Here is a 20,391-nt window from a genome sequence, read left to right as displayed (position 1 = left end):
CCCTGAGTGTAGTACCCTGAGTCTGTTAAAGCAGTAGTACCCTGAGTGTGTTAAAGCAGTAGTACCCTGAGTGTAGTACCCTGAGTGTGTTAAAGCAGTAGTACCCTAAGTGCCCTGAGTGTGTTAAAGCAGTAGTACCCTGAGTGTAGTACCCTGAGTGTGTTAAAGTAGTAGTACCCTGAGTGTAGTACCCTGAGTGTGTTAAAGCAGTAGTACCCTGAGTGCGTTAAGGCAGTAGTACCCTGAGTGCGTTAAAGCAGTAGTACCCTGAGCAGTGACTCCTGTCAGTGTTGGACGTCACTTCCTCACAGGATACTGGGAGGAAATGAGTGGTGGGACGGAGCTGTGAGTGGTGGCGCAGTGGAGTGATGGCGCAGTGGGCACTGCTCCCTCCAAACAAATGGGCTGCTGCTTCCTTGTGGAAAGGAAAGGAAAAACCCCTGCGCCAGACATGCTCCCCGAGACACGAGATGTACAGCACACACATGCGAGACACGTGGAGACAGGGGTAAGGAGATGATCTTTTCACTTGGAGAAACTCTTGATTCTCTCCTCTGTGACCCTCCAAGTTGGTTTCATTTTACTTTGTTAAACAATCGAGTTCTTTTGTCTGTTTGTGTCTCCCACTTGACTGAACACGCCAAACCTGTGCTTAGCAACCAAATGAGAAGGATATGATTCAAAGGCATTTAAAACAGACTACATGATAAGGATCTTACTATATTAATTCAAACGATGAATACAAAAACAAATCAAAAGGAGATAGCCAATTCTATGTGGGATTTTATACTTTAGGACCTGATACTTTTGGCCATAGCAGTACATGATCTATTACTAAATACTACATGCTAGAGTAGGCTTCTACTTCTAGTGTACTTTTCAGTCCTAATTTTCTGTTCAATGAAGGGGTGCTTAACAAAGGCAAACATTTTTAATGTCATTTTTATTTCTAAATCAAACCCTGCTTTTCTGAATAGGCCTGCAGTACCAATAGCTCACCTCTAGATGTCTAAGTCAACCACACCATTGAACTCAAGTTCAAAGCTGGTTATCAGAAGAAAATATATTATGTTCAGTTTTTCAAGGAAAACAAGTTCAAAGCTGTTCAGAGACATTCTCGCTCAGTGCTATGTTCTGTACAAACAGTAGATTAGGCTATTTAGCTCATACAATATGATTCAGTATTTCTTTTATAAAATAAACTGCATGCAATTTTACGGTATAAAGTATGTTAGACTAACAGGCTAACCTCTGTAACTTGAACTGGTCATATAACTCATGCTATGTATGTCTGTGTCTGTACACCTCTAACTGCAGCAACTGGATTATTCCTATTCATCACTTACCAACGTTCGTTTCCCATTCGTTCTCATGATTGTATCTTTTATTCATGATCACAATTGTATGTATTTTCTTACAATATAGCCTATAACCTTTGTTTATAGCACTTTCTTTGCAAAAATTTGCTTCTAATCTACTCTGATTAGATGATAATTCTGCTTCATTGTGCTTCATTGAGTACTGTTCTGTAGTGACAATAAAGTTGAATGTACTGAAATCTGATCTAAATTCAGACAACACTAGTAAAACTCATCTTTCCTGACTATTTATCACAACAAATATCTTTAACATAATCTAACAATTAGCCTAGTTCTGGAGCCCAGGTATTTGGTTTTTCTCATGTCTCCAAAATATTTACACAAATACACATACAGACAAGCACACGCCCCCAACATAGGCTACAAATGCACACAGCCTGACTAATTTTAAGCATGAGGGAGCGAGTGCCTATGTCTATTGTGCCTGTCACTCTTATTGCACCACAAGCTATGTGAAACATTTTGAGCACAGTGGCTTAAGTGAGGAGTTAGCAAGGCTGTGCCACCATTAGGTTCTCTCAGAAACAGGCTTAACCAACTAAGGCAACAGAACATCTACAGGCTCTTCATCTGGTGATGGGATTATCAAGCAGCAAATGTTAGGCAGAATAACGAGAAAGCCAAAGGTAGGACAATCACAGAGGCTTTAACTTGCATTCGCTGTTTCAACACCAGGTTTAGCTAAATCAATGAAAATGTACACAGCATGAACTCTACATGGCAGCAGCCTTTTGTCATGTTCAGGCTACTGGATGTATTGTATTGTTGTGGACCGACTTGGCTTGCTGGCTGTTCTAGAACTATTGTTTCTGGTCTGCCAGGATCTTCAGTTACCAAAGTGCCCATTTACTTTGACAGCAGTAGGTAGGAATTTGGAACACTATTGCGTGTGTGTGTGTGTTTGTCTGAACCAAAGAAATAGAGAGCAATGGAGGCAGAAAAACAGAGGTAGAGACTATGCTAAAGAAATTATGATTGCCATGCAAAAACAATATGTTGTTTCATTTCTAAGTTTTATTCCAAATGTTACAGTGAAAGTTTACATTTTTCTCCATTGCATCTTAAATACCTGCAGAACCACCCTGTGTGCAAATACCTCTCTGTCTAATCTGTGGGCCTCTTTGAGGAAGTGAGCTTCACACAACATGGACTCTTGTTGCCCTAATTTGAATTATGGGAAAAGTGCAAAGTGCCTAGCTAATTTAGGTTGGGCCCCATCAACACCTTAAGCACAAATATTGATGAATCATCTCAATACTATAACATACCACATGATAGCTATAATTCATGCACAAGAATTTCACTATTTGACAGACATTATTACACTTTGCCCACCATTTTAGATAGGGCCCTCTGTGTATTTCCATATTGACTGACCTTCACTCTGTCTCGTGACACACACTGAGGATGGACAAGCCACCTCTGACTTGGTGACCGACACGGGATATGACCCTTGCCCTTTGACCTCTCTAAACAACAGACTCTGATCCCTCTGATGCCATACTCTAATTTTGGCCTTGTGAGTATGGTCCACACAAGCACAGCGGGCAGTATCACTAGCACTCACCCATTAGCGCTTTGCACACTAGGGACTCAATGGGACTCCAGCCGGTGAGGATATTAGCGCTCCATCCAGGCACACGCATGGTGTGAATGAATGGGTGTGTAAATTTAGCTGGTGTGTAAGGTTTGCCGCCCATTGGCTGGCAATTAGGAGATTGCCTGTTCATCCTATGAGGATGAAACATTTAGATGACCTCTGAAAACTGATATTATTTTGATGTCTCTCCTTTATACTCCCAAAGAAGAGAAGAACCTTGAGTTGAATCACATTACAGATGCTGTAAATTCTTAACTCTGTTTAATCCTTCAATCACATTGTGGAATGTCTAAGGACATACTTTAGGGTAGACTGTCTCCAGATAATGTTTGGATTAGATCTGATTCAACATCAGTTTACAAACTACCTGAGGCCTAGTCCACACTATCTGACATCTTTCTCTACTGTACATCTGGTCCCTAATGTTATCATACAGGCTTGCTCTGGCAGTGAGCCCAAGGCTTTGTGGAATGGTTTCATTGAATGCTCCATGGCAACATGCCTTGATATATCATCTAAATTCCTTTCCAGAGTTACTGTGAATGACTGTACAATGACAGTCAAGCTAAAAGTACATGTCAAAAGGTAGTGTCATTGCTTGCTTGACAGGCTCAATCTTAGGAGGGGGACATGACAGTAGAGTCTGACCGATAAATTGGTGTGCCAATATTAGATATTTGCCAATCTAATATCCGATGCCGATACTGAAATTAAATAAAGGAAAGCCTAAATCTGATCCTTCATTTAAATGACCAGTATTGTCTTTCCAGCTCAAAATTATGTCCAACAGTAAAATAATGCTGCGTGATGGAGGCTAACTTTATTTATTGTAGGCATATAAGCAGAAATTGGGAATTGGTGGTCACCATATTTCTCCTACTTTATAGTACACGTGGCCTCCACTTCCCCTTTTAAACACAAATTATGACCATCAACTGGTCTTTTCAATGTATTTCTGCACAGAACCACTTACGTCAAGCCGAACAAAATAGGCATCCCCTCTATTCTCTAGCTAGGTCGCAGTTGCAGCATGGTTCGAGGCAGAGTGGCTGCTGTAACCTGTTAACATGGGAACCGGAATGAAAATCAACACGCAACAGAGCCATTCCAGAGACGCGACGCAGGCAATAAGTTCAAGCGTCATATTCGACTATGAACATTAGCTCACATTATGTCATTTTCATTCCCAATCACGCAAAGTATCACACTATTTATTACAGTTAAGTGTTTAAAAAAACACTGTTATTTAAAAAATAATAATCAAGATCTGTGAACAAAGATCTGACACTATTATTCATAATAATGTTTTCATAGTTTATTGTATAAGAACCTTTCATTAGAATACCAGATAGTTAGGCCTATTTAAAAGCAATGTCTGACCTTGATTATTTGTCACCTTGTACATTTTTACATTGTATTTGTTGAAAATGAATACCGCCGATTTGTCGTTCATCGATTTTTGGAATCAAATATTGAAATCGGTAATAATCGGTAAAATCTCATATCGGTCGGGCTCTACATGACAGACAGATGGAATAGTCGTATCTTCATCTGTTAGATGAGTCTTGAGACAACTGGAACAGGAGTGTTCTATGAAGACTATGCTTCCGCTATGCACCTATTAAATGTATATCCATAGCAAGCCCTGAAAAAGCACCTAAACAATCACTGACAAAACTTGTAACTTCCTGCCGCTATTCCTGTCGATCAATATCAATCATTATTGGCCTTACTTAACATACTCAACACCATCAATGATGAGGATAAATAGCCTAATAAATGATATCATGAAAGTTGACCACACATGAAATATTTTCAAAATTGTAAGACCTGGTGTACAATATTATATGTAAGACCATGGTAATGCAATATTAAAAGCTACTTGTGCAATAAAAACTTTTACAGGTCTATACTCTTACATAATCTAGTGTTATATTCATAGATTATGTTTCCACAGCCTTGTTCTACTGCCATTTTAGTCCAATGCTGAATGGCAAGCATGTAACCTCATCAAACATTTCCAAATGACCTGCCCAAGACCTGCCTATAAAGTCCCAAGAAGTGATGACATGTGTTTTTTGTTGTGGCGCTATATTGGGAAGGGTGTGTAAATAACCAGCGCGCCCTTCGCTGCTAATCAAGTTTTTAGATCACAATGGCACCAGGGGGGCCTACTGGATGCCACCTGATGGACCAGGCCAGACCATGCCTTCTCAGAAATCCCTGTTTTTTTATATAACAGTGGGAACAAGTGCAGCCCATCATTTGACGGTCTTATGTTACATTGCACTGCCAGGGGGGGTTGGATTCCTCAGGCTCTCCAGACCACAGAACTGGCAGATGAGCGCATGCTCTCTCACCCTGTTTGGTGCCAGCTTGCTGGCTGTCATCCACCAGACTAGCACCGCCATTGGGGGAATCCTCCTCTGCGTCTGTGAGCATAACGGGAATGGACTGGTAACCACAAAGTCATAATCATGCTACACAGCTCGAATGAGAGGACATCAAGTGACCTTTTAGAAAAGCTGAATGAATGGACTACTAAAAATAACTTGCCAGCCACTTGAAATGAAAGTATATGTGGTCATCATGGTTTTCATTGCAAGGACATGCAATGTGTTTGCAACAGTATGGTGACAAAAATGGTTTCTTGTCACCATACTGTTGTTGTCGTTGCTGATCTGAACTGTATGTAATTAGGGGGCAATCATGCTTCATGTTCTGCAACAGCACATGAAACTAACCATATTAATACAAATATAATGTGACCATTATGTCTAAATATGTGTATAAAAAAATTATGATTTAATCATAAGAAACTTTGATTAAAAATTGTTGCAGCCCAGAGTTAAATTATTATCATCCCTACAAAACAATACTCAGGAATAAGCTCATACTCATAGACTGCATTTTGCTTAATACCTATACATTTCATGCCTACAATAAACAATGAGGAAAATAATAATCTTAAATAAGATTAACCTTGATTAATCATCTCAAATTGTACATCCTTTGGTGAATGGTGACATATCAGTAATGGGGATCATTTTGTTGGCGATATCAGCAGTATTCAGACAACAGCTGTGTTTTAATCATGTTCTGTGTTTAACCTCTGCCAACCTACAACCACTGCAGAGTGGGGTTAAACACCTGAGCAAAATCATATCTCAGAAATCAAGCTTGGCAATCAAGGATAGACAACAACTTGCTCTGCCCGACACCACTACTCTGTGATTGAAACAAGAGAAACACCACATGTGATCACCCACTGCAATTTCATCTGCTAGGAGGGTTGCTGTTACCGCAATAACTACAAATCGTCGGTAGCCACCAGCTTGTAATAGCTTTGCAGTGAGCTCAGAGGAGACAGAAAGGACAGGCAGGGCATCTGTGGTGCTTCAAGGGGATTAGGGAGCCATTTAGCAACATTGGTTTAACACTTGGCTTCGCAGTGTTCCCTGAATGTCACCTCACACAGGTATGCCTCTCTTTTTATGTCAGTGATGCCTTTTTACATTGTGAATTTCCAAATCATCCCATTATTTTGACTTGTAAGCTTATTAATTTGTCAGCCTGGTGCTGCCAATGCCTTCTCGTTTGAAAGTATCTCTCTTAAATTATCTCGGTAAAACTTTTCATTGATGTTATCGTAAAGATCATGCCTACTAGGCTATTACTCATAAAATACTCACAATATGGATATGGATATGAAAATGCAATGACGAAATTACCTCTGTAAACCTTCTTCTTCCTTCTGTAGCTTCTACTAGCTAAAGTAGATCATGCCAACTCAATTTTACTACAATCAGCCAAAACATACTGAACCCAAGAATTCACTGCATGAATAATGAACACAACAAACTAAAAGAAAATGCAATGGCTATGCTCTCTAATATGCACAACCAGATGTGCCTCACCAGTATTTGCACCCATCCCATCATACTGTTTCAGGAGTGGCATAGCCCGTCTGCAACATGAAGCTTTTGTCAGCTGCATAAACTAGCTGTTGCATATTGGCTCCTTGCCCTGATTTATCACTGTTGTTTGAGGCCCATTACACGGCTGCAGCAGCGCCCTTCCTGAACAGGCCCGAGTGTTGACTGTGATTAACAGTCTGCTGAGTGGATGCCTGACCAGAGGCTGGGCCACAGGAGCAAAAAAACAGACTTCACATTTACCAATTGATGGCTGCTGTCGAAAAGCATACACCTACAACAAATGAACACACTCTGATGCTTTCTCAAAAAACAATGCAAACCGGTAGATTGTGCAGACAGAAGTGGTATGTGGTATCAACCTTCTCTGGTCGTTTTGTTGGATTTTATATGACTGTACATAGTGGGATTTAGTTACAAGGATACAAGGATACAAGGAAGTTTATTGTCACATGCAAATAGTTACTGGAAGTAAGAAATGCAGTGAAATTATGTCTGGTGTCAGCCTATTTGTGCATTAATGGGGGGGGGGGGGGGGGCACCAACAAGGAGCACCCAAGAGCAACTACTTAGTAGTTCTACTCAATCCTATCAACTCAATACAATCTTTGGAGAGTCATCAGCACCATTATAAAAAATATGTTATATTACAATATGATGACCATGACCAGTAAGTAAACAACTTCCAAATATTTTTTAAAGATAATCTGAGTGACAGAAAATCAATACCAGGAAGTAGACAATAGAGCCTGACCTTAAACAGCCAAAAGCGAAGTAGTGGTTGTTAGCCTTTGGAACAGTTTTGACACCTTTGGTCAAGTAATGAGTTTAAGCTAAACATTAGTAGACATTCTCTGATAGGCAGCTGTCTTGAAGCTGTTTACATAGGGGCAGCAACTATCTATGTTAGGCAAGTTATAGCTACATGTAACTCAGCTAACATAGTAGTATATTATTAGCAAAGCGCCAATCATTAGCAGTAAACACTTTGTGCTTGGATAGATGTTGCTAACAATTGTTAGTTAAACGTTGTGATTATAAAATTATAAAATGTGAGGGGAATAATTTTACATTACCGGCTGTTGACAGACAGCTTTGATAAATAAACCTAGATAGTTTATTGATTAAAGATAGTTTAGCTAGCATTTATTAGCTAAAATAGTCCAGAATAGATTTGTCTCGATGCACTAACAAATAATTGCTAATGGCCTTATCTGCTTACAGTCGTAAGTTATCCATTAAGGTTATGTTAACATATAACAATAGGGTAGGCCTACTGTAATTGTATTGTATGGCACTTTACCAGTCACTCCAAAACGGTAGCATGCTTCTCTTGCACATTGCCGAATGGTATGTTGCCAGCTGTAAACCAGAACCACCTGCTGCCTAAACAAACAATAGGTAGCCTCTAGGTCTGGTTCTTTGAATTTGCAGTGTAGTCAGAGAATGTGGTATAGTCTAGTATCTCCCATAGGCCCAATAGTGAACCCAGAAATGTTGAGTAAAGGTTTATTGCAGAAAGCTATCAACATGAAACTTTTTCAGTTGATTACTTATGTGAAGATGAGGAAAAATGTATTGCATGTTTTTTTCTATTTTAATGTTTAAATATACAAATATATCTCTCTCATTAAATATGCACTTATTTGCTTACAAACAAAATCAGATCGTTTGATAAAGCCAGGCTCAAAATGATTTTTCCAAGGGAAAACACGTATACTTGGGGGTCTGAGTTGGTGAAATTTCATGGTGATACCAATAATTATTTTTTTTTACCCTATTCACGCTTTAATTATCTTATTTTGCTAATTATGCAAATTGCCCAAGGTGCAACTTTTAGCCACCAAGTTGAAATCCATCCACTAGGCCTATAGATGACATTTCTGCAATAAAACTTTAGGGTACTCAACATTTCTGGGTTCAAGAAAATAGACTAGTATGGAATTTACAGTATGGAATTTGCAGTGGAACTTTTTGGCCTACAGTCCATCAACACAGCTAGGCTAGGCCTGTCTTGAGATACGACTACAAAGTACTGCTGAACTCCTACAGATATGCATCCTCAGGATTTTGGGTTGTATTTGGTTTTGTTAATTTTTAAGTATTTAGAGTTATTCTGAATATAACACTCAGATATTGAAAAAAAGATATATATTTTCAGTAGCCTATACTGTAGATGTAGAAACTGATGCATTCCTAGGCCTATAGGCTAATTTGCTCACAGCATGTTTTCAAGATGGCATATTGTGGCCATCTTCACCATAGTTTGAAAAAAAGCCCTTAGTATTTGGAGCAGAATTTTCTTATTTTGTGTCATTAGTCTTACTTAACTGTTTGATTGTCCCAGACTAACTGTATAATTTACCAGATGAGGACCAATCTGGAAGGTGTATTTTTAGCAAGCTGATTTTTAGCTTTCAATGTCTGATGGTAAAATTAGAGGTTACAGTCAAAAGGAAAAAGGGCTTAAACAATTGCAATTACCCTAATGTAACAGTGTGGGCTCCAAAGAAGTCAGTAATTCAAACAAATATGTAAGTGCCTATGGTGGTCTTTTAGTACACTGTGACATACGTCATGACAAGATGATAAGATAGGCCTACTGTATCTCCTATTTGAAAGCATGTTAGAGGGTGCTGACTGGTGTTGCTGTGTTCAGCCCTCATTCTCTAATCACCCAGTCTGTGGATAGCTCTCGCACTTTCCCTGTCATTACAGAAGGCAGTGGTGTTGGAGTCTGTCCTGGTCTGGGGGGGGAGAACATGGCTATGTGGTCCAACCCTGCTATTTATGGCACACAAATAACTCAGGACACTTGTCAAGAACACCCATGGATGCAAGATTCCTCCTATTCCCCCCAACCCCTCCCCTTGCACACACTGCTCAGAATACCCCTGCTGTCCCAATGGTCTCTATCGCACGTTCAAAGGAGACAACGTGGTGTCTGGTTGTAAATTACATGTTTTGAAATCCTTGGAATGTTTCTTATGCTCGCCGCAGAGCTTTGGTTAACACAGTGGGTATGGATACATGGACAGTTGGCTTTCCTTAACAAGGCTGTTTCAAAATGAATCCCATCAAGACTATGTCTGATTTGAAGTAATAATTTCATACTTGTGTAGCTGTGGCAAGTGAGAACATTAATAAAAGCAGGATAAAAACAGGATAAAATGAGATCTAAATACTATAAAGAATATTGCTATAAAACTTTTACATCTTGCAATTATACTCATTGCATAACAGTCATGGTTAAATTTGGTACAATGATAAACACCAACCACAGAAAATAAATAGATGTGCAACACCAACAACACTGTTCCCCCTAAATACAGTAAACTGCTTCTTTAAGGGAGTGCTTAGACAGTTTGTGCTTTATTAAAAATTGAATAGAATGGATTTGTTCATATTAATGTGACAGTGAATGGGCCCATTTGTAGTAGTTAATGTTCAATTAACTTGAAATTACTTTAGCCATAAAGTTAAAAGCACCACTTTGAGCCATTCTAAAAACAGAAAAAGCTTTGAAATCCTGGCAATTTGTTAGACAGTTTGTTGAAATATTTCTACAACCTGTAGTTTAATTTGCTGACAGCTTAACGTGCTACCCCCCCCCCCCCCCCCCCCCCCTCCCACCCCACCCCCAGTCTAAAACTTTAATTACATTACAAAATGATCCTTTTTGTGCGGTGATTTTATTTTTGTCAACACAACCATAGATGGGTTTTAGACTGAAATGCTAACACGTTACAGTAAGAGGGTTCCTGTACAATGAGATGGATCCTTTGTTTAACAAAACTGGCATAAAGGGATTCAAACACACCATTCTGGATCCCTCTAAATGAATTCAGTATCCTCACACTCTTCAACTATAACTCTATGCATTTGACAGGTCCTCAGTGAGGTCTACTATATGTTGAAGGACACATGCCTATCCTCACCATAAACACCTTGTTTTCCTCCAGGTTTATGTTAAGATTGGTGAACACTTTGCCCCCGCTTTAAACAACTCTAAAATTGCAGCTCCCATATATGCCAGGGTCGACTATGCCCTCTTAAATCAAGGTGGTAACAATGTTAAGGCATGTGAAGGCCTCTCTTTGTCACCACCCACTGCTTTTGCTAACTGTGTATTATTCCCTGCTGTCTCGTGAGCGTGTGTTTAAGTTTCACAAGCATGCCTGTCTGACCACCAGAGGAGAAAGTTTCCATAATAAAAACCTCATTAGAGTAATAGACCTGAAAGTGCTTTCATTAAAAGATAATTTGCTTGATAATGACAGAACATAGAATACTTGGGCTTCGTGACATTTCAAAACAAAACCCACACACATCCAAGTCTGTTTTAATGCAAATTGATGGAAAAGAGCCTACATCTGTCCAAGTGCATTTGACTACAAATCTCAATCTATAGTCTCTCTGAAGCCCATTTGCAAAAATATAAAAATATGAAACAGGCTAGCTCAGAATTGCTCATGCACTAATCGCTAAATATTTCAACTCATTAATTATCAGCATCATTGAATCAGGTTCTGGAAATAATATCTCATTAATCTCCAGCTATTTCCCAAAGAATGAAAACACTCTGGTAATTGTCATAAGGTGTTTAATAGACTCACTAGTCTATATGAGTGCCAGGGGTAGTTTTCTTGGCAGGTATGCCTGTTAGCAAAACAACAAGACCTATCATCATTAATCTACTTAACCAGATTGTATTAAAAAGGAATGGAAAATCAATGTAAAAAGCCAATTATGCATCTCAGGTAGCATTTTACAATGACTTTATCTTGTATGTGATATATTGATCCATCGATAGCTGATTGGTACATAATGAAGCTTTGTGTTTATCTGCTCTCTCTCTCTTATCTGCTCCTAGAGGTGCAGGGTTCAGTAGTCATGCTGCCAAAACTGAGGATGCATTTATTGCAGCTTATTTCATCCTTGTGGACATGTTTTTGTTTGGTAAAAAAAAAAAAGCATTTTATTTAGACCATATTTAACCTCTTTAGCATATGCTGTCCTCTTGAGTTTACCTTCCTTGCAATTAGTGAAATAATTTCATGCAAGATTAGGCATGTAATTATGTGTTAAATAAAAGGGGTAGGGGGATTGCTCGGCTAATGAACATCACATTACTAATGCAACTCAATGGATTCTGCACTGTATAACCTAGGCTATCTAGTGAGACTTGCTAACATAGTCAACTTACCAATAAATGAAAGCGACCATGTTAGCTGACACATGCTCATCTAGAGACCTTTATGTGGATGTTATGGACACTGTGGCTTTTTGCCAATGCTCCTCATCCATCGTCAGCAGTCTTTCCAAAAAGCACCAAGCTTTTTTAATTAACTGAAGTACATTGCACATGAAAGGCCTATTAATTACCGTCTTTATATAGAGAACAGCTACATTCAGTGGAGAGATTTCCTTTTTTCAGTTACAGTTGTAGCAATTTTCCTGATTGCGGATCCTTAGTTTGAGTTACTGTTTAAGATAAACAGGAACATTTCATTAAGATCCTCTTCAGTTGCCAGGGCACATTCAATAGTCAGTGGTGGCAGGGATGAACTAATATGCCCTCATTTCCATAATTAAACAGTCCATTGAGCTTAACACCTGCAAACATAAACTGAGGTCCCTTGTTAAATAGAAACACTGTTTGGAAAAAAAGGACATTGTCTCAATGAGAAAAAACATTTAATTTGAATCACTTTGGCATACTTATGGCCTACACCTCCAAGTAGGCTGTCCCCTGCTGGAAGGTGCTTATCACTGATCATATCCTAATGTTTCAGTAGGCTTCGTTGTTTGTTTGTTTGTTGCTTGATGTTTGGAAATAGCAGTCTAGAGACTTGCCACTTAAGATGATAAAGGATTGCCCCCCAAATAATGTGCTTCCAGATGAGTAATGATTGTTGAGGAACCTCTGCAATTAAATGTCAGTGAGGATTAGTGGCCAAGGTGATAATTTGCATCAACTGAGGCTGACCTGTCCAGATGTTTTCAAGACCTCTCCAGGTGCTACTGTCTGTTGGAATACTGATAAATAAACAGCCTATTTGTTTCCAACAAGGTCATTACAAGGGTAGAAATGTGGTAGTAAATGCAATCCACCCCCCACGCCCACCCCCTCCATATTTCCATCATACTGCATCATACTATTGGGATATGTCTGCACACATGACCCACAGATGAAAAAGGAAGAGAAATGACAACTTCAGCTTTAGCTCCACAGACATACCAGGATCCGAGAGTCTCCCCTGTCAGTCATCACAGCAGACGCTGTCGGGCCGACGTCTGCTGAGACATTAGGAAGATGTGGCCAGAAAGAGCCTCATGTCTTATCTGTGACATCCAACATGCTCTACAGCAGGCAAAAGCAATCTGTGCTTTTACTGGGGGTTATCGAAAGCACTTTATCCTCAGTGAAAAGTGGCAAAATGACAGCTTCCTCCGGCACAGTGGTGAGGAGCAGGCTGTCATACGTAAACAAATAACTCTGTCAGGAAAGCAGACACTTGGTAAATGGAATTACATTGCCACAAAGCCAAAAGCATTATTCTGAGTAGAGAAACAGTTATCTCTTGAATATGTACATGCAATGCACAAATGTTTGCTCTTATCTAAGTGGCAAGGAACGGCTTTTAGAGCAGCAGGGGCTAATTAAATGTTTGCCAATAGTCACTCATGCACAATGCACAAGTTTTTCCAAGCTGGCCCACCCATGAACACAAGCGAACACGTGTGCACACAAAAACTCTCAATTAAAACAAGGAGGCCGAATGGAAAACATTATCCAGCCAGTGAGCGCTGCCTTGGCACATTGCCTGCATACGCACAATACACAAAGATACTGTTAATCACACCCCACCTCCTCCTCCCAAACACCTGTGTCACAATAATGTTATAGGCTCTTTGGGAAGACCATTCAGCAGGGCAGGGGTAGAGGAGTGGTGGCTTTGAACAGCACCCGCCTCACACCATTTGAAACGTTGGAAGGGATCAATGTTGTGGCGAGGGTCTGTTGTGCCGGCAGACCTCATCCTTATTCCATAGTCCCCGCAGCCCCGCCGCCTATGAATAGGCAGTGGCAAATGAGAAGGGGCAGGAAATGAGGATGCATGTGATGTGAAGCGTGCGGGCTCAGAGACTGCCACTCATTCCATTCAGGTGGTGGGGGCACCGCTGCTTTCTGCCCCTCCTCCTCTCTCTCTCTCTCTCTCTCTCTCTCTCTCTCTGTTTCAGTCTCCCTCTCTGCATCCCTCACTTACTCTCCCCATCTCTCTCAACTCACACGTGGAAATGGCACTGGCACTGCTTGCTCTCAGTCAGAAACAATAGGATGACCAGTCTGTCCAACACTTCTCAAGAGCCCTAACTTGCCTCGTTCTGGTAGCGCTTGTTGTCGGCAACTTAGGAACATTGTCTTGGAAAACCTGAGCTCGAACCCCATGTCTTAGAGACTCCAGTGGTCTTCAATGTTGTCCACCTGTGTGCATGTGTGTGTGAGAGGGGAAGAGCACTGGACGGCACAAAGGGAGGAGCAGGATCGGGGGAGTTAAAGCTCACGGATGCCTGACTGACCGATCGTGCTCTCCTCTCAGGAACTTCCAGCAGCACCAGCAGCCTTATCTGAAGCCTTCACTGAGCCATAGCCACTCTGGAGCAGCAGGGAGGATGTTCCTATGGGCTGGAGCCAAAGGCGGCGCTCAAAGAACAGGACATGAGGGAAGGTATGGTGGTGATATGCTCATCTTTCAGATAGAAGTGCATGCAGACAGGATGGAACAAATGGTGGTGATGTTGTATCCATGCTATGATGTGTAAGAATAGAATAGAAACCACAGTGGTGGCATCATGACAGTGATACAGTGATTTAGGAATGACTTTAGAGGTGAGGAGAGGGCAGGTCATGAGAGAGGGTGGTTTCATAACTAATCATGCTCATCATGGGAATATGAGACTGCATTTTCATACTGTATTCTTATTGAAGCCAAACTTTTAAAGAAACTTTAAGTGGTGCATAACATGGCAAATTTGTTGTATACAAATTTGTACATTTATAGTTATAAGGCGCATAAAACATCTTTCCTGGAGTCATGTACAGTGTTTCTCACACATTTGGTTTTTAAAAAGAAATAAGCAATTGATGAGAGTTTTAAAACACCTACAGTGCCCAACTGTAATGAGTTATGTACTCATTTGTTGTTGATAGTGATCAAACAACTTTGTGTTCATCAGTGTTCATCAGTCTGTCACATATTTACTGATGTCTTTTTCCTGAGGAGTGTTTACATCCATCATTACTTCTAAGGAAACATTTTGTTCTGTTTGAGGGACAAATGCATGATTAACTTTATTTTGTATCCATAACCATAACCAGTGGGAGTTATCTAGGTTTATCTTTGTTGTCATTTTCACATCAGACACAATTACAATACATTGATCCTATAATTATCACTATCAAATGTGTGTCTATATAATATGTAGGGATGTGCATATAAGGTGGTTTTGAGTTGGTGTGTGCAGGCTGGTGTGTGGTGAGCATTCTGGCACTTAATGGTTGCCGTGCATCACCCAGGTGGGTGCTCCACATTGGTGGTGGCTAGTGAGGTTCCCCCTTCACTGTGAAGCGCTTTGAGTGTCGTGAAAAACGTTATATAAATGTAATGTGTTGCTATGTTCCTAAAACATAATGTCATATGTCAGGACAATATACCAAAAGATCCGTGAGCATGACATCTTGGACAAGAGGAAGACGGTGACGGCTCTGAAGGCAGGAGAGGACCGAGCCATTCTGCTGGGCCTGAGCATGATCCTATTCTCCGTCATGATGTACTTTGTCTTGGGCATTACTATGGTGCGCTCCTACTCAGACAGGTATGCCAGACCCCCCCACCCCATTCCGCTGTGTCAAAACACAGGTGTGTGAAATCAGCCGATTGCTGTACTTCACAGCGTGCCAGCGTGCCAATTCCCCACTCATGCCCTGCCAGAACACTATTAATATAAATAGCCTAATTTGTTGCCCACATTCTGTCGATCTGTAATAGAAAACGGACACACTTGGCTTCAGAACCTCTCTTCTGCTGCACCCAAAACATATCGCTGTGCCAGGAGCTGAAATTGGGAATTGTTGAGCATGCCCAAATGATGCTGACCTCTGGCACACTGGAGCAGGTTGTGTTCTTGCACCAAATTGTCTTCAGTGGTAATTAAAAAGCCAGCTGAGCATGGGAAACTCTGAGCTAAACAAGAAGGGTGACATTAATGTACCAATGAGGGTGTACAAGAAGGGTGACATTAATGTACCAATGAGGGTGTACAAGAAGGGTGACATTAATGTCCCAATGAGGGTGTACATGAAAAAGAAGTACCTTAAGCCATAAACTTAGCCACCCTAACACTGCTTGGTGCTGCTTTAGAGTTCATTTCAGGAGTTAATTTACCAAAAGAGATAAGCTCCATTTTAATGAATTTTCATTAATCATTTTTATTGGGAATTTCAGGTAATATCAGTCAAACTGAAGTTGGGTTGTTTTGATTATTTCTACTTAATAAAAGCAAGTCAAAAGCAAAATAAAAGAGCACAATTTTTAAAATATCATTATTTATTATTTATTGGACATGTTTTTGGAAACAAACTCTTAATTTACAAACATTGGTATTGTAAAACATGTGGTGATAAAACTCCTTGGAGTGGAATATTATGTTGTCACTGGGCAATGGGCAACTAGTTATTATAAAAAAATATGTAACATGAAATTGTGGCAGAGGGAGTTCATGAGGTAGCAATTGAAACTATGTGATCACTGATTCAGCCGACAATAACTGACCTAGTGCATGCATGGGTCTCTATTTCCCATGAACATCATAGAGTCTCTCATACACAGCATCTCATATACAGTGGAAACAAAAGAGCACCAGATGTTTCACTTTGGGATTGGATGTGAACAATGATAACAGCAACATAAAACAAACCTTTGGCCTTGTTATCATTTCATGTCATTTACGAGTCGAGTCTGTAAAATATACAAGGGTGTCATCTGGCTAAGCAGGTCAGTGACTTTCCCTCTTGTCTGCCCTATGCATGCTCAGCGTGTGGACGGAGGAGTCCAGCTGCACTGTGCTCAACTCTACTGTCGTGGCCGAGATTAACTGCACCTACAGCTGCGGCTCCGAGTGCTGGAAGAGTTCCAGGTATCCATGCTTACAGGTGTTCGTCAGTCTCAACACATCCGGCCGAGTGCTCCGGCTCTCCTACAACGAGGAGGCACAGGACTCCAACCCCGAGGTGAGCAGGAGCCTGTGACTGACAGGTCTTTCTAGAACTATCTAGATCAAATTAAGGTGCTGATGTAAATCTCAAAATCCTCAGCAAGCTTATAAATAGTGTTTTGTATCCGTAGTTTCTGTTGCGCACACCTGCATGTGTCTAACAGTATCAAGTGTGGTGAACAAGTGATGGAGATGTTCAATCTGAAATGCAAGGTATTTTGAGATTTATAGCTATGCTTTATAGCTGTCTCCACTACTGCTAATGAATCACATTTACAACAGTTCAAGACCTTTTCATGTGTCAGCCATAACAAAACAGCTAATAGGATTGTAGGATTGCTGCAGTTACATCTTGGTTTCTGTAAGTGGCGTCAGAGGTTATTTATTGTCATGGCTCTCTCTGTCCCTGCAGTGTTTCTATGTTCCCAAGTGCCGCAAGGATCACACTACCATGCACTCAATGGTCCTGAACATCTCTGAGAGACTGAAGATGCACCAGCAGGTGCCTTGCTACTACGACCCAGGCGAGCAGCAGGACTCCGTGCTGCTGACCAGACTCTACGGCCGCGGCGCCGTCTTCCACTCCCTCTTCTGGCCCACGTGCATGTTCGTCGGGGGCACGCTCATCATCGCCATGGTGAAACTCACACAGTACCTGTCCATTCTGTGTGAGCAAATCAGTCGGATTAAAAGGTGAGAGACAGACGTGATGACCGTGACTGCAGACTAGATGATCCCTTATTTCCTCATCTCAGGAAAGGTGGACAAAAAGGAGCTGGTGTGTGCTTTTTTATTTGGACTCATGATGACTCGCTCAATGAGAGGAGGATAAGAGCAAGAGAGATGTCTCTGACTGATGTGTTTCTCACAGGCTTGGTCTCTCCCTCTTCGAGGCTGCACGCCACAGAGAGAGAGTTGCTTCCGTTTCCAGGCAGAGACGCAGTACACCGGTCCTGGATACAGTGTGACAACTGCTTGCAGTGTCCAGGGCAGAGTTGACCTTCCAAATCAGCACTCTTCAGAGAAACATGCCCCCCTCCCCCAACATGCCCCCCGCTCCCAAAACATCCAAGCACCTCTATCCAGCCTGTTTTGATTTGAACACTTCTATAAACACTACATTCACATCAGTTGATACATACACAATGTGTGTGTGTGTGTGTGTGTGTGTGTGTGTGTGTGTGTGTGTGTGTGTGTGTGTGTGTGTGTGTGTGTGTGTTTGTGTGTTTGTCTGTGTATATGTGTGTTTGTATATGTTTGTTTGTCCACGTGGCAAAACTCACCCATCTATTCAGGTTGTGTTGACATAGTGAAGATCTTTTGTCCAAGACACAGTACATGAAAGGGCACCCAGAAAAATACCTTTCCAATCTCGTCCCTTTGACTTGTCCCTAGGAAACGTGTGTGTGGGTGGAAGAGGGGAGAGGGATTGTCACAACACAGATTGGATGGAGTCCAATTGTACACCGAAGAGCAAAGGTCGACACAAGTGGCCAAATTGTGCCGCTCTGTTGACATATGTTCCCTGTCTGGATGCACAGAAACCTCATTCCAAGCCAACACTGTGGGATACCGCCTAAAGTGGAATCATGCTTCCTTCTAGACAATGTGGTGTAACTCTGAGCAATTGTAGTTGTCTGGGTGGCGATTCTAGACAAATTCCAGTTATTCCGTGCTGTGTGCTCTTTTTTCTCTCTTTTCTGAGTGGCAGGGGGTTGCAACATGACACATATCTTGTGCTCATAAGCATGCATTTTCTTAAAAGTAATCTGTAGTTGAAAAGAGTTGCCTAACTGATGCATATTTTATTAAAACAACTCCTGTGCATCCTGACCAAAGCACTGCATATCTTTAAGTTAACCATTGGTTGCATTTTTGCTTCCATAGTAGCAATCATCAGTTGCAGTCAGTCTTTCGAAATGGATGCTGAATCACCTGGTTATCTGTTTTACATGAAACAGTTCTTGCCCTCCTTAATAAAAAACAACTTCTACAAATAAAATAGACTACTATCCATCAGTTTTACACAGCCAGTGTTAACATGTTTGGGTTTGTTAGAGTTTGGTTTGTGTGGTGTTGATGAGATCTAATGGTATAGCATGGCGTTGTTCGTAGACATATGAATTTTTATGTTTCTGTCAACGAAGCACCAAAAAGGGACTGTAGCTTTACTGCTGAGAAAGCAAATGTGAGAACCTGTGAACATGTCCCGTTCTCTCTTTACTGGTCTCTCACGGACATATGTAACTTAGGCACAACATGACAAGAGTTCACAGTCTGGGAACAACTTGTAAGAACTGTAATTAGAAACGTGTTGAAAACCAAACTAATGATGCTCGTCTGCAGGCTTTTCCACTAGGACAGTGACCTTGTTCTGCATGTCCCTGTGCTGTAAACCCCACATTTTCAGTTACACTTTGAGCTCTGTCTATCCCACCCATATTAAGTCCACATTTTACTGTGGGTGTCTCTCTTTTTTATACAGTCTATGTCTCCTAGAAAGACTAGCCTATACCAGTGATGGGGTTGTTGGTTCCATGGCCAAATGGGCTCCAGGTCTTGTGTGATATTGTCCCAGAGGTATTTGTTATCTGGATAAAGCAGTCAATATACTCGCGAGCCATAACAGTCTTGTGCATGCTACTCCACATTTGATGCATATCTGAATGAATGGCAATGATATGATTCCTTTGTGTGTGATGGAAACGGTGGTTCTCTCTTTTCTGTTACGGATGTGTAGTTAACGTGCATTTATGTAATGTGACAGCTGGAAACCAAGCCACATCTGGACCAGCCATTTTGATTTTACAGAAACCTAAAATAACATCATTGAGATAGAACAGTTGTACTTGTACAAAACCCATTCTGATTACAAAAGCATCTCCAGGAGGAGTCTGTTTCCGCAGTTGCGGTGAGGTGGGTTTGCTCAGGAGGACTTTCCTGCAAGGGCATCTTTCAAAGCCCAATCAGCTGACTTTTATGTCATAGTGATTCAGCTGAAGCAGAGATCTAATCAGTCGCCACCCTGTCATCATATCAATCAAAAAAAGGCCATTTTGACCATGCACCGTCTTTTTATGTGATAGATGTGATTAAACAGAGAGACAGAGACTGCTGGATGCTGTCACAAAGTTACACTATTGGAGCCTGAGAATACAATCTGCTGTGATTTTTTTTATTGATGGAGGATAAATGTGCA

General features: G+C 41.0%; 1 protein-coding gene and 1 long non-coding RNA gene across 5 annotated transcripts in view; one reads left to right on the top strand and one right to left on the bottom strand.

The window, feature by feature from the left end:
- The window catches only part of LOC121678186, a 58,074-nt gene extending 49,629 nt beyond the window's left edge, over nt 1-8,445 (bottom strand). Inside the window, exon 1 of the long non-coding RNA XR_006021181.1 lies at nt 8,218-8,445. This is a non-coding gene — a long non-coding RNA (uncharacterized LOC121678186). The remainder of the gene's footprint in view (nt 1-8,217) is intronic.
- Nucleotides 346-20,352, top strand: si:ch211-247n2.1 (calcium-activated potassium channel subunit beta-2). Of its 4 annotated transcripts, none has more exons than XM_042057476.1 (6): nt 346-508; nt 14,519-14,647; nt 15,624-15,794; nt 17,013-17,208; nt 17,605-17,885; nt 18,064-20,350. In XM_042057476.1, the coding sequence occupies exons 1-6, from the start codon at nt 369-371 to the stop codon at nt 18,158-18,160; spliced, it is 1,014 nt and encodes a 337-aa protein (XP_041913410.1). In that variant the 5' UTR covers nt 346-368; the 3' UTR covers nt 18,161-20,350. The 4 variants fall into 4 exon arrangements, with proteins under 4 accessions (XP_041913410.1, XP_041913411.1, XP_041913413.1 ...); XM_042057479.1 differs by lacking the exon at nt 346-508 and adding an exon at nt 1,942-2,005 and having other exon boundaries at nt 18,064-20,349; XM_042057478.1 differs by lacking the exon at nt 346-508 and adding an exon at nt 6,316-6,457 and having other exon boundaries at nt 18,064-20,349.
- Nucleotides 20,353-20,391: the final 39 nt, after the last annotated feature.

The sequence above is a fragment of the Alosa sapidissima genome, chromosome 12, assembly GCF_018492685.1.
Source record: "Alosa sapidissima isolate fAloSap1 chromosome 12, fAloSap1.pri, whole genome shotgun sequence".
Taxonomy (NCBI): Eukaryota; Metazoa; Chordata; class Actinopteri; order Clupeiformes; family Clupeidae; genus Alosa; species Alosa sapidissima.
Note: the sequence above shows the minus strand (reverse complement) of the source record. Positions and strands in the feature narration are given on the sequence as shown.